Source organism: Chinchilla lanigera, unplaced genomic scaffold (assembly GCF_000276665.1).
Source record: "Chinchilla lanigera isolate Chin_1 unplaced genomic scaffold, ChiLan1.0 scaffold00016, whole genome shotgun sequence".
NCBI lineage: Eukaryota > Metazoa > Chordata > Mammalia > Rodentia > Chinchillidae > Chinchilla > Chinchilla lanigera.
Genome location: NW_004955417.1, coordinates 10,475,567 through 10,487,825, shown reverse-complemented (window position 1 = coordinate 10,487,825; position 12,259 = coordinate 10,475,567). Strand labels below are relative to the sequence as shown.

At 48.2% G+C, this 12,259-nt stretch overlaps 1 protein-coding gene and 1 long non-coding RNA gene across 3 annotated transcripts; one reads left to right on the top strand and one right to left on the bottom strand.

Annotated features, from left to right (window-relative positions):
- Positions 1-946: 946 nt before the first annotated feature.
- Gem (GTP binding protein overexpressed in skeletal muscle) lies at positions 947-11,859 on the top strand (the record flags this gene model as incomplete). Its single annotated transcript, XM_013512843.1, is given in 4 exon segments — positions 947-1,286; positions 7,935-8,011; positions 8,743-8,947; positions 10,515-11,859. Coding segments are annotated over 4 exon segments (891 nt in total). The 3' UTR covers positions 10,793-11,859.
- On the bottom strand, positions 1,297-9,626 carry LOC102024333. Of its 2 annotated transcripts, XR_001233464.1 has the most exons (4): positions 9,008-9,626; positions 4,207-4,357; positions 1,609-1,686; positions 1,297-1,468 (listed from the first exon to the last, which is right to left on the bottom strand). It is a non-coding gene; the product is annotated as an uncharacterized LOC102024333 (long non-coding RNA). The 2 variants fall into 2 exon arrangements; XR_001233463.1 differs by having other exon boundaries at positions 1,297-1,686.
- Positions 11,860-12,259: the final 400 nt, after the last annotated feature.

Below are 12,259 nucleotides of genomic sequence, written 5' to 3'. Positions count from 1 at the left end.
GGCTCTGGCTGATTCGAGGGCGAGCGGCGGCGCTTCTTCGTGCCGAGCAGTCCGCGAGCTCAGACCTCGGTGCCCGGCGAGGCGGCCTTGCGGGGCGAAAGTTGAATCAAGCTGTTGAGTGTCATCTTCAAGAGTCTTTGGCCTTTTGGTTTGCTCCAAGAAGCGGAGCTCTGAGTTGCATTTAAAGGATCTCTGAGTGGATGTGGTGTGCTGGGAGTGGAGGCTTTGTCTGCAACCTGGTGGGTCTGAGGGGAGCAGGTCCTTTTCCTGCCGGCATGACTAGGCGTGCGGCTGGGTTTGCAGCGTAGTACCTGTGCGCAGGAGGCCGAGCCGAGGCATAAACCCGCCTCCGAGATGGCCCCAGTCCTCACGTAATGGTCTCTTTGGGCAGCCGAAGAGCATCAGGACGACTTTACTAAACATGGAAGTTGTCTTAAGTCCTGTCCAGTCCGGCCGGGGGCAGTGATGTCATTGCCACGTGTTTCCCACTGAGGCACAAAAGCCTGCAGGACGCTGGCCCAAGTAAGAGCCATGTTTAGACAAGAGCAGCTAACCTGGCCAGCCGGTCCCAGCGGCGCTGACTTGTTGCTCTTCCAGCTCTCTCTGGGTTCCTTCCAGCTGCCCCCGTGCCAGCTCCGAGTGGGGAGCCCAAGGCTTCCTTGAGGATGGAGCCAGCTTATGGGCAGTGGGAGATGTTAACGGTATCTTTTCTCTATGCGAATGATAGTTTGCCAGATGAAGTGGTTACTAATTGTGTGTGTGTGTGTGTGTGTGTGTGTGTGTGTGTGTCCAGTTGAAAGCCTAGCTTGTTGGGGTTTGGGGGCTTTGATTGCTGCCTTGGTTCTGATGCATCTAATAAGATAGATGCTAAGAAGGATGGCAGACCATGTGTTTGAGTCTCTCTCATGTTTACTAATGCTGGCATCTTGGTTGCTTTGCTCCCTAGGACCCCACAATGACTCTGAATAACGTTACCATGCGCCAGGGCCCTGTGGGCATGCACCCGCAGCAGCAGCGCTGGAGCATCCCAGCCGATGGCAGGCATCTGATGGTCCAGAAAGAGCCTCACCCGTACAACCCCCACAACCGCCACTCGGCCACACCCGAGGACCACTGCCGCCGGAGCTGGTCCTCGGACTCCACAGACTCCGTCATCTCCTCCGAGTCGGGGAACACTTACTACCGAGTGGTGCTCATAGGGGAGCAAGGGGTGGGCAAGTCCACCCTGGCCAACATCTTTGCGGGTGTGCACGACAGCATGGACAGCGACTGTGAGGTGCTGGGAGGTAGGTGGCCCGGTCCCAAGGGGCTTCTGTCCTTGGCAGTGGTCCAGGCAGTGACAGCGAGACGATGGGTCATTTCTCTGCAGAGTTGGGATCTGAAGTTGTGAGTTTTTAGCACTGGCCGGGAGAGTAGAGTCCCCAGAAAGGCCCTGGTATAGCCTCCCAGGGCAAGAACATGGAAATGCCTGTGGACGAGACCAAAATCTGTTCAAGCTGGGCCATAAAGGGAGTTTCTGAGACTTCCAGTCCAAAGCCTCCAGAGGAGGCTGCTTAGAGAGGACAGAGCCAGAGGAAGGGTCGCACCCCTGGGTTTGCCGATTCTGACCTGGATGCTGTTCCAGGATCTCGGTGTAGCCATAGCCTTTTCCAGGGTTGCTCTTCAAACCAGACCAGTTTGAAAACACTGTTCGGAGAGTTTATCAGTTTATTTCTATCAATATTAGATACTTTTATGGATATAAGTTACTTCAATATTTATATTTGAAGTAGTATAATAATTTTTAAAAATTTGAAATATAACAGTGATAAATACTTTGAGTAGAATGTTACATGTTTTTGAGGCTAATTTTCCCTCTGTAGTCTCATGCCATTTATTTATTGAAGGCTTTCCTATTTTCAAAGCTGTTTTGAGGTGATATTATCTCATGATGTATTCCTCAACAACAGGTGAAGTACAGCCTTATATCTGTGACGGATGTGAGGGCGCTAGTAGCCAACCATACAGTGTCCTTCAGCCATGGCTTCTGTCTTAGCATGTGTGACAGGGCAGCCAGGTGTCCCCATTGACAGCTGTGAAAGCGAAGGGAGCGCTGTCAGTGCTTCTTGAGTCACAGGCTCTGTCTGCACTCTCATGGGCTGTGCATAACTGAATCACAGACTTTCAGAGTAGGAAGATGGCTTAATGGTGACTCACGTGTCCCCACTCAGTATGTATGAATCCTGTCTCTGCAACAGCCCATTTCACCGAAGGTTTTACTCCTCTTAACTATCTCCGTGTCAGGGAGTTCACTACTTCAGAAGCAGCTCAGGAACGGAGCTATAAATCATGACTCACTGATGCAACATTAATTTCTCTTCTCACTTTTGGAATCCCAGGAGCCATAGCTGAGCAAGAGTCAAGGGAGAAGGAGGACCAGTGTGGGACAGTTGAGTCTCTTTCTTTGTGAGGGCTGGTGGGTGGCTGTGGCTAGCAGGAAAAGCTAACATTTAGAAGGGACATTTGTAATGGGCATTTGCAGTGGGGACACTTCATTAGGTGTCATATGCACTGTTGTTTGCCTTGATTGTCACAAAACTCCTGTACTCATGAGTGAATGGAATTTCAGGGAGACCAGGTGGCTGACCTAGAATCACCCGATGGGGAAGCTGGCTTTGGAATTTGGGATTTTATGACCTTAGTTCAGTGCTTTTCCCACTTATGCGACATCCATTCTCCCATTTATGGGACACCTGCTATGTGTTGTATTTACCACATATATTTTTGGTAATATAAGAATGAAACCAATATTTATAAGTGATGAGGTGGAGGCTTACAAAGTCCGGAGACTTCCCCAGGCTGAAGAACCTAAACAGTATGGCCAAGATTCAGACCTAGTTGTGGTTGGTATTAAATCCCCTGCAGCGGATTTATGTTCCAGGTGTTACTCGGTACACAGCACAGCGATTGGGTGTGGCATCGGCCACATGCCTACCTCTGTGCTAGGCTCTGGGGGACCTGGAGGTGGATGAGGTACACTGTACCCTCCTAGTAAGGAGCTCAGTGGCAGTGGCTATACTTAAGAGCAGGGTGAAATTAAGAAATACCTTAAGAAGTAACAATAAAGTGCTTTGAGAATTGCCATAAAGAAGAGATGAACTGTGGGTCTGGTCCTTGTTCTTTGTCCTCCTTTTTTCTCCAGGCCTGTGCATTGAGCTACACCCCAGCTCTTTCTCTTTTTTATTTTGAGACAAGGTCTCACTGAGTTCTAAGGTTGGGCTCAGATTTGTAACCCTGCAGTTCTCCTGCCTCAACCTCCAGAGTGCTGGGATTACAGGCGTGTGCCACCATGCCTGGCCTTTTGTTTGTTTTTAAGGGGAGGAAACACCGTTACAGGACAATAGAATTTCAGGAACATTTGTCCATTGGCATGGGGTAGTGTGTACCCAGAGGATGGTGTCCTTGTAGGCATAGAGAATTAAGACCAATTCATATCTGGAATTTGGGAAGCAGACTTCTGTATTTGGGACAGCTCTTTGTTGAAAGACAGGGAGCAGAGAGAGAAAGAATCTTACCTTACCTCCTTAAACTGAGTCTCTGGCAATGAGAAACATCTGGAGTGACCCATTTGTGTCCTCATTTATACCATCTATGACCACATCCCTTATTTGTAGGTACTGTTTGGAATCATGAGTTGGCTTTATGTTTCCCAAGAGGAAGGTTTTCCAATTAACACCCCTGCATTGTCTTATTTTCTTTTTTTTAGCATTAACCATAAGAAAAAAAATCTACATAATATTTTCATCGTCTCTCCTAATAAAGATGGATGTTGTTACACTTAATATTGCAATAATCTTATGTCTGTCCATACACACTTAATGCCATTCAGGTATCCATCCATTCACTCATCCATCCATTCATTTCTAAGCAGAAACTGGACATGGTGAGGCACTGTGTGTGTGCAGAGTCCTGGGCCGGGTCCTTAGAGAGGCTCACAGTGCATGGAGGTCAGACAGACACCAACTGTAAAGCAAATGAGGGCCTGATGAGTGTCTTGAAAGAGTTACAAAGAGAAAGTGCAGTGTGAAAGTGGAATTCAGAGGAGAAAAAAAGAGTTCCGGGTGTGGAAATCAGAGAAGGCCATGGAGGAAGTGGTGTATGAGCTGGACTCTAAGGACAAGCAGGAGTTTGGAACCTTGAGGTAGACCAGAAGGGGGTCTCACTTACCCAGGGAAGCATGGGAAAGAGCCCTGCACTTGGAGCCTGTTGTGTGGACTTAGACCCGCTGTGATGCAGACTTAGCTGGATGCTCTTGGCCAAGCCACTTAGCCCCCTCAGGCTTCCTCCGTAGTACAGTGGGGTAACTCTTCATAGGCCACTGTGGGGATTCGCAGAGGTAACAGTAAGCATGTGTGTAGCACAGCGTTGGGCACATAGGAACTGCAGAATAAACATTGGTTACCGCCGACCGGGGAGGCACCATTTCCTTTCCATGAGCTTAACTTCTAGTGTGTGGTTTTATTGCTCTTCGCCCCTGGCCTGTCTCTGTTCCCCTTGGTACCCCATCACTTACCTGAGCCCTTTCAGATGTTCAGAGACCTGAGTAAGGAGAGAAGAGGGCAGTGTCTTAGGGCAGGCATTTCTTCCAGGGTTCCCTGGGACCCCTTGGGGCCTGAAAGCTGAAACCAGGTGAAAGGTTTGGGGTGGGATGCTGGAGGCTCAGAATGTTCTGGGCGCTGCGGGAGCAGTCCCAGCGTGAGACGCCTGTGCAGGTTCCACCCAGTGCATCAGCCGGGTTTGGGCCCAAGAGTCCTCCAAACACAAGGGGTGTCAAGGAGAGAAGTCTGTGGTAGGAAGATTTTATTCAGGGTGCGTGCAGTAGGCATCAGGGCTATTGCAATAGGAGAGAGAGATTGGGCTCAACTCCAAATACAATAAGAACAAGTGGTGATTTACAGCCAGGGAGCAGGTTGGGAGGCTCTGTGGATGGAAAATTACTAAGAAGGGACATCAAGGTTAGGGGGATTCTTGCTAAACCAACAGTAGGATTCTTGTTGAAGTTGGGCCGAGGACTTAGACCTCAGAGGTGGGAGATGAGGAAGCTGAGTGGTATTACTGGGAGGAGTGGGGGATTCTCCCTGCACTGACTCAGCAGGATTCTGGCAGGATTCGTGAAACCAGGCTGTGCGAGGGCAGACGTGGAAACTCAAGGTGAAGCTGGGTGCAGGAGACGGTTTGTCAGAGGCTGATGCAAGTTTGATCAAGGAAGGAGGTTTTGTCAGGGGGTCGGATGAGGAAAGACAGAACAAGCTGTCCGGGTCCAGGGAAGAGGCTGCTGGCTTCGGCCCCCTGTGGAGCCTCCTTGGCCCCAGTCACTTTTCAAGCTATGCAGAGCATGCATGGGGCACCTGAGCGTTCATCTTGTGTGGCCACCCAGACCCCGGTTGCTGAGAAGCCACATAGGCTGATAGGCCTGGGCTTTTTCTCTAACTGAGCAAATTTCAAAGAGCTCCTCTAGAGGTCTGGGTTCTTTGATTTCCCTTTCCCTCACCTGATTAACACTTGAAAAGACTAAAATAGGAGCTGAGGACCAAGGGCACTAGAGAAACCTGGAGCTCTGGTTACAAGCGCCTGGTTAGCGGGAGGCCATGCACAGGATGCGTTGTGTGTTGGGAGAGACTGTGGGGCACACAGCCAGAGGTGTTTAAACCAGTGACCTGTTTGAGAGCGAGGGGCCGTATACAGGGTGTGGAGGAGGTGTGTGGTTCTAGGTCCCCACATCTCCAAGGCAGTGGCTTGCGCCCAGAGGTCAGGCCACAGAGAATGATCCCATCAGGAAACTCCCAGAATGTCAGAGCATCTTGTTTCTACTTTCACAGCTGTCATCTTAGCCCTTTTTCTCTAGACTTCTCTGTTACGCTAAGAGAAAGAGGGTTCGCTTTGCCCCTCAGCCGCTGGGACAGCTTGTCGGTATGTGAACTGTTGGTCCCTCCAGCAAATCCCCTGCACCGCTTTTAGAGCGATGAGTGGTGCCTGAGGGCAGAGAGGGTGCTGAGATTTCTGAGTGCAGGGGGGGGCTTTAGCGAAAAGGTGAAAGCTCTGGTCGCAGAGGGCAGTCAGCCCTGACGGGCTCGGCCTGTGTGAGTCTGCACGCCGAGGCCAGGCCCTGCCCTCCAGGCGTGTATCCCACTGCGGTCTCATTCATGCTGCACACTGTGTTGTGGACACACGAGCAGGATGGGCACGACAGGTTTCTGATCCCCCAGGGGGAAGCAGTTTCCTCTGATGAGAAGAATTGCACCTGAGGAGGGGGAACTGGACGGGTAGCGCGTTCTTCTCCTTTGTCTGTGCTTTCTTTCCTTTCCCTCTCCTGGTTTCAGTTTCTGGGTGAGGAAGCATTAAGCCACGAGCACCGTTTCCATGAACGCCTCAACTGGTGGAAAGCCCCCTCTGCCTGGCTCCCCTCCCCATGCACTCTGAAGCCAGGATTTCCCTGGAGGAGGAATGCGAGTGTGGCCAGGGCCAGCTGCTGATCTGAGCAAGGACAGCAGCCAGCACTGACAAAGTGCCTGCTGTGTGCCCAGGCTGCGTAGGTGTGATTGTCACTCAGCTCTAAGGGGTGGGTACTGCTATCGATCTCATCTCGTGGTGACGTAAGCGGAACTGCGGGGAACTGATAATGTGGTCCCGTGCCACAGAGTGAGTAAGGGATGGAGCCCGGGTTCTGGTTCACATGTGCCGTAGTCACAGCCACATGTTGGGTTTAGCATTCATTCATTCGTTGGACACATTTTTATTGAGCACTTGCACTGTCCGAGGTACTGTCCTGGGTGCTGGGGGCCATAGTGTACAGCACAAATGCAGAGCCCTGCTCTCACCCTCTGGGGAGCAGGAGAAGCAAATAAAATAACTAAGTTTCATGTATTGCATATTAGGTGACAGTGAGTACAGAGAAACAAAGCAGGACGAGGGGTAAGGGATTTTGGTGAGAGTGAGGTGTTGCAGTTTTGAATTGATGGCCCGGGGGACACCTTCCCCAGGAAGCAGAAAGGGAATAATCTTTGCGGATGTCTGAGGGAAGAGATTCTAGGCAAAAGGACCAACAAGAAAAATGATGTCACTAAGAAAGTCATTACTTTTAAACAGTAAAATTCAAAACAGGAAACTTCACCGTGAAAACCGTAGGAGAGGGCTCAGTCGTACACGGTTGATGGGAATCCTGGTGGTAGACATCCCAGGACACCTCACACTGCCATCCCCCGCACAGAGCTTTCCAAGCTGCAGCTGCTTTGGCCCATTGCACTGTGCTCACCCTTCCCCTCCCCTCAGTATGAGCTCGCAGGCAGGGAGGGACGTTTCCATTGCCACGGAGTGCATGGGGGTGCACGTCTGTGCCGCTCAGGTGGAAAAACAAGCCCGTGTCGTCCTAGGGAGCCGGGTTAGTGTTCATTCTAAAGGAAGAGAAGTACAGGCCGAACAGGGCTAGCCACAAGATGTTGTTCTTGTGCTGCCCCAAGGAGGAGAGGTCTCCCTGTGCTCCGGGCTCCTGAAATTGCCAGTGAGTGTTCAGGAACCACCCACTGAAGGGTACAATGGATTTCCACGCGAAGGGTGTGAAAGTGGAGCTCACGGTTAGCGCTTGCTCAGAGCTCCATCTGTTGAATCAGTCAAAAGCTCTTAAGTGAGTTTATCCTCGTAAATGGTTTCCCTGTACAAAAGGTCCAAGAATGGTGGAAATGAATGCCTTTTCATTCAAGCGGTTTGAGAGATCTTAGTAAGTACTGGAGGAATATACATCATATACTGTTGAAGGTGACGAGATTAGTAATTTATCTTTCATAATCAGTTGCATATTTAGCAAGTTTATTTTCTAGCATAAAAATTTCTCTGTGACCTTCTTATGTCAAAGTGTTGCCTATTCACTGACTCCAACATCAATGTTCTTTCTTTTCCAGAAGATACGTACGAGCGCACCCTGATTGTTGATGGGGAAAGTGCGACAATCATCCTCCTGGACATGTGGGAAAATAAGGTACGCAGAGCCTGGGGCTCTTGGTGAAGTCTTTTAGGACTTGCCTTTCAACAGGCTGGTGTGAGGGGGACCTTGTTCTGCAGTGACTGTTGCAGATGAGGTGGGCTTGTTTCCTTGGTTAAAAGCATTTACTTCTGAAAAACAAGACAGTTCTAAGGAGCGGGTCACTCACAGATGAGCTCTGGATAGCAAGCAAGCTGCAGCGCTTTGCCCTTTGTTCTACTAAAAAAACACAAAAAGTGTATTTGTTTTAGGGAATGTTCAAACAAGCATGAATGGTGTTTGCAGCCACATAAACCCACCAGGTATAAAGCTGACATTCTCAGCACTGGTCTTCAACATTTGCTCTCAGATGTCTGAGCATATATGCTAGACCTTCTGCTTATTAAGAACTCCCATATTCTCGCAAAGGGATTCTTAATTGTATCCCTTGGGAAAGGCAAAAGGAAGTTTTAGAAAGTCAGAGGAGGCCCTTTTGGGGTAGCTTAGATAGAAGTGCTGTTTGGCAGAGTAGCCATGTAATTTTTCAATTCAAGCCATAGAGGAAATGGGAAAGAAACAAATTTGGGCATAAATACGATGCAGGCCAGCAGTGTTTATAGCCCTCAGCCATCCATCCTGTAGGCATGAAGACCATGCATTCTGGGGAGTTGCAGGCCGCTTTCTTCCTTTCTGTCCGCCTCATTTCCCAGGCCGACCTGAGCTCACGGAAGATATTTATGTCTCTTCAGGGGGAGAATGAATGGCTCCAAGAGCACTGCATGCAGGTCGGGGATGCCTACCTGATCGTCTACTCCATCACGGACCGGGCAAGCTTTGAGAAGGCGTCGGAGCTGCGGATCCAGCTCCGCAGGGCTCGGCAGACAGAGGACATTCCTATAATTTTGGTTGGCAACAAAAGCGACCTGGTGCGGTGCCGGGAAGTGTCTGTATCAGGTAAGACGGCCGGTGCTACGCCACAGAAACCAGGAAAGCCCCCGGGTCACAGCCCCTTACCTTCACACAAGAGCTCTTCCTTCTTTCCTGAGCCTCGTGAAAGCGCCACATGGAGCTGTACGTGGACCTTCCAACAGTGCTGCAGTCCTGGTCATCCTGCCTTACCCATCTGGTCTCTGTGGGACTCCACTCTCCTCGCTCCCAAGGGTTTCCTGGGAGCTTTCCCAGAATTCTTTCCTGGAATTCTTTTAGGGAAGAGATCACACTCAGGGAGTTACTGGCTGACCCTGGGCTTTTCTTTATCCTGTCATTCTCCAAGAAGACCTCAAGAGTTTAGGAAGGGAGCAGATCAACTTTGTAAGAACGATGGGGAGCTATAATTTAGGAGAATTACTGGAGGGTTTTTCGACTCCAGCTAGCATCGGTCCCTCTAAACCCTGGAAATACTGTACCCTCCTACCTGCCCCTCCCCCATCCTTTCCTAAATTTCAGTTATGGCATCAGTCACATGGTATCACATATATTTTTGTCATACTAGCTCAAGGTTAGTTCCTATTTGCTGAATGGGCCCCTGAGCAATTTTAGAGCCCTTAGGATTTTATTGGCCTAATACAGATTTTTTTTTTGTTTTGTTTTGTTTTTTTTCCGGTACTGGGAATTGAACTCACTACCTTGTGCTTGCCAGGCAGGTGCTGTGCTGCTGAGCTAAATCCCCAGCCCCTAATACAGATATTATCCCTTGTACAACTGGAAAAGTAAAATGTAGCACTGCCAGGCCCTGCTCAGGAGAAAAGAAACCCAATCAAGATAGTGTGCTCAACTAGTTGGTCATGTCTTACTGCTGGGACAGGACTGTCTAGAGCAGTCACTTCTTGAACACAAAGAAATATTTGAAATTCAGATTTTCCCAGAAAAACTTGAATAATTTGATATAACTGTATTTGTAAAATCCTGTTTTTTTCCCCAGAAATCTTACCACAGCTTTTTTTTTTTCTTTAAAGAGAGAGAGGAAAGCCAAGTGGTAGAATTCTAATTTCTTATAAGGAAACTGAGTCAGGAGAAAGTCTGGCTTGAGAATTAAACAGGCATGGATCCACCATCACCAACAGGCTTGTGGACTCCCTCAAGTTTTTAAAAGATCCATCCCCCCATTTTCCTCATCTGTTTGAATGGGGGATCATAATTTATTTTTCAAGATTATTACAAACATTGAAAATAAAGAACTTGGCCTAGTTCTTGGCCCACAGTAAGTTTGTAATCAGTGAACTTAAGGGTACAGCTTTGCTGCGGTAATTGATACCACTGTGTTTGAAGACACTGCACCCTCACATGGGGAATTGGTGGAGGGCCAGATCTAAAGTCCATCTCTCTTGCTTCCAGGGTCCGCCTGCAAGACTCATGCCCTGAGCAGGTGTGCGTCCCAGTGGGCTCCTCCGTGGGTGGCATATCTGACTGGGTTAGAGTTGCCCCAGTGCAGTTTTAAACAGCAGTCATCCAGAATGGCTGCATGTGCCATGCCATCACACTCTGCATCCCTCTGACTCTCTTCTGTCCTTTCCTTCACCAGAAGGGCGAGCCTGTGCAGTGGTGTTCGACTGCAAGTTCATCGAGACCTCGGCGGCCGTGCAGCACAATGTAAAGGAGCTGTTTGAGGGCATTGTGCGGCAGGTCCGCCTGCGTCGGGACAGCAAGGAGAAGAATGAGCGGCGGCTGGCCTACCAGAAACGGAGGGAGAGCATCCCCAGGAAAGCCAGGCGCTTCTGGGGCAAGATCGTGGCCAAAAACAATAAGAACATGGCCTTCAAGCTCAAGTCCAAATCCTGCCACGACCTGTCTGTGCTCTAGGCACCTGGCTTCACCCAGATGTCCTCTGATGGGCATTGTCGAAGGCCACCGGGACCAGTAATCTATATTAGATTGGATACCTAAGTATTGTTAGATATGGCTTCCCCCATTGCCGCCAGGAACTAACATGTCAGCCTCAGGGGCAGCCAAATGCACGGGAAATGAAAGGTGTTTGCAGAGTCGGTATTTATTTATAGGAGAAAGCCTGACCTTGCTACTTGGACACCCAAGGCTCAGTACCGGACCTGTTGGGTGTTCACAAGAGTTTTCTCTCTCCTTTGGATAGTAAAGAGTTGGAGCTTAGGGAAGAATGCCTGGAAGAGGAATTTCATCATTGAAATTTTGCCCGCTGGTCTTCTGTGTGCATCAGAGGCCCCTGGGTCCTGAAGAGATGCAGGAAAGCTGCCCCAGGGTGTACCCCACGGAGGAGAGCTTCCTGTGTATGTTGTTTCCTGGAGCTGGGACTTGAGAACTTGGCTCATCATGGTCACAACTATTACTGCTCCATCAAACTGTGAAAAGAAATGATGGACCGTGCTGGAAACTAAAGCTTAGCTAATAATTTTTTGTTCAGTCCCCACAGGGGTTTGTAGGATTGGCAACCAGTATGTGTACCACTTACAGGTTCAAAAACTGTATCTTTACTTATGTGTCTAATACTTTTTTATTTGGGGAATGTTATTCTCATCAAAATTCTACTTAGTCAAACCATCTTTTATGTTTTGTTATTTTTGAGATCATGGAGCCATTGCGAAAATATTTTAAAAGTCTGAATTATTCATAACCTGATGTGCAAATGCCAAGTTTTTAAGGTCTGAATTTTTATAAAACATGTAACATAAAAAATTCCAGTACTTTGAGTTGACCCTTGTATGTCACAGCTTTGCTCTATTTATTATTATTTGCAAAAAATAACCATTTTAACATTTGATAAAATATATTTATGAACATATTTCTTAATAAGGAAAATGTCCATTTTATTACCATTTTCTATCTTTTTCAAAATACCCAAGTTTTTTTCTATATGTCTTACAATAAAAGAAATAAAACCTTTGAAAACAAAGGCATTCTGTCTTCCTCCTCAAATAAGATAGTTATGGTTATTTTTGTATGGTCTTTAGAACAGGCATATTCTAAAGAGACAGAACAATTACGTTATTTCATTTTTTCATTAGTAGCAGTGCAGTCATGCTCTGTTTTGAAGAGGATTCCTGACATTTTTTTTTTTTGCTTTGGAGTCATGATTCGCAGTAATGCAAAGTTATTTTTGGCTTATTCCGTTGGGAAGTATTTAGGGTCATCTAAATGCTATGCTATCGTCAGAGCCAAATTGACCTTTTACTTTGGTCTGGCAGATTCCTGCATGAACAGATGGGCCTCACTTTGTTCCCTGAAAGCTCATGGTCTTAAGCTTGGTTAAAGCTTTAGGGGGAGTTAAAAAAGATTAGGGAGAGGAAAAAAAAAAAA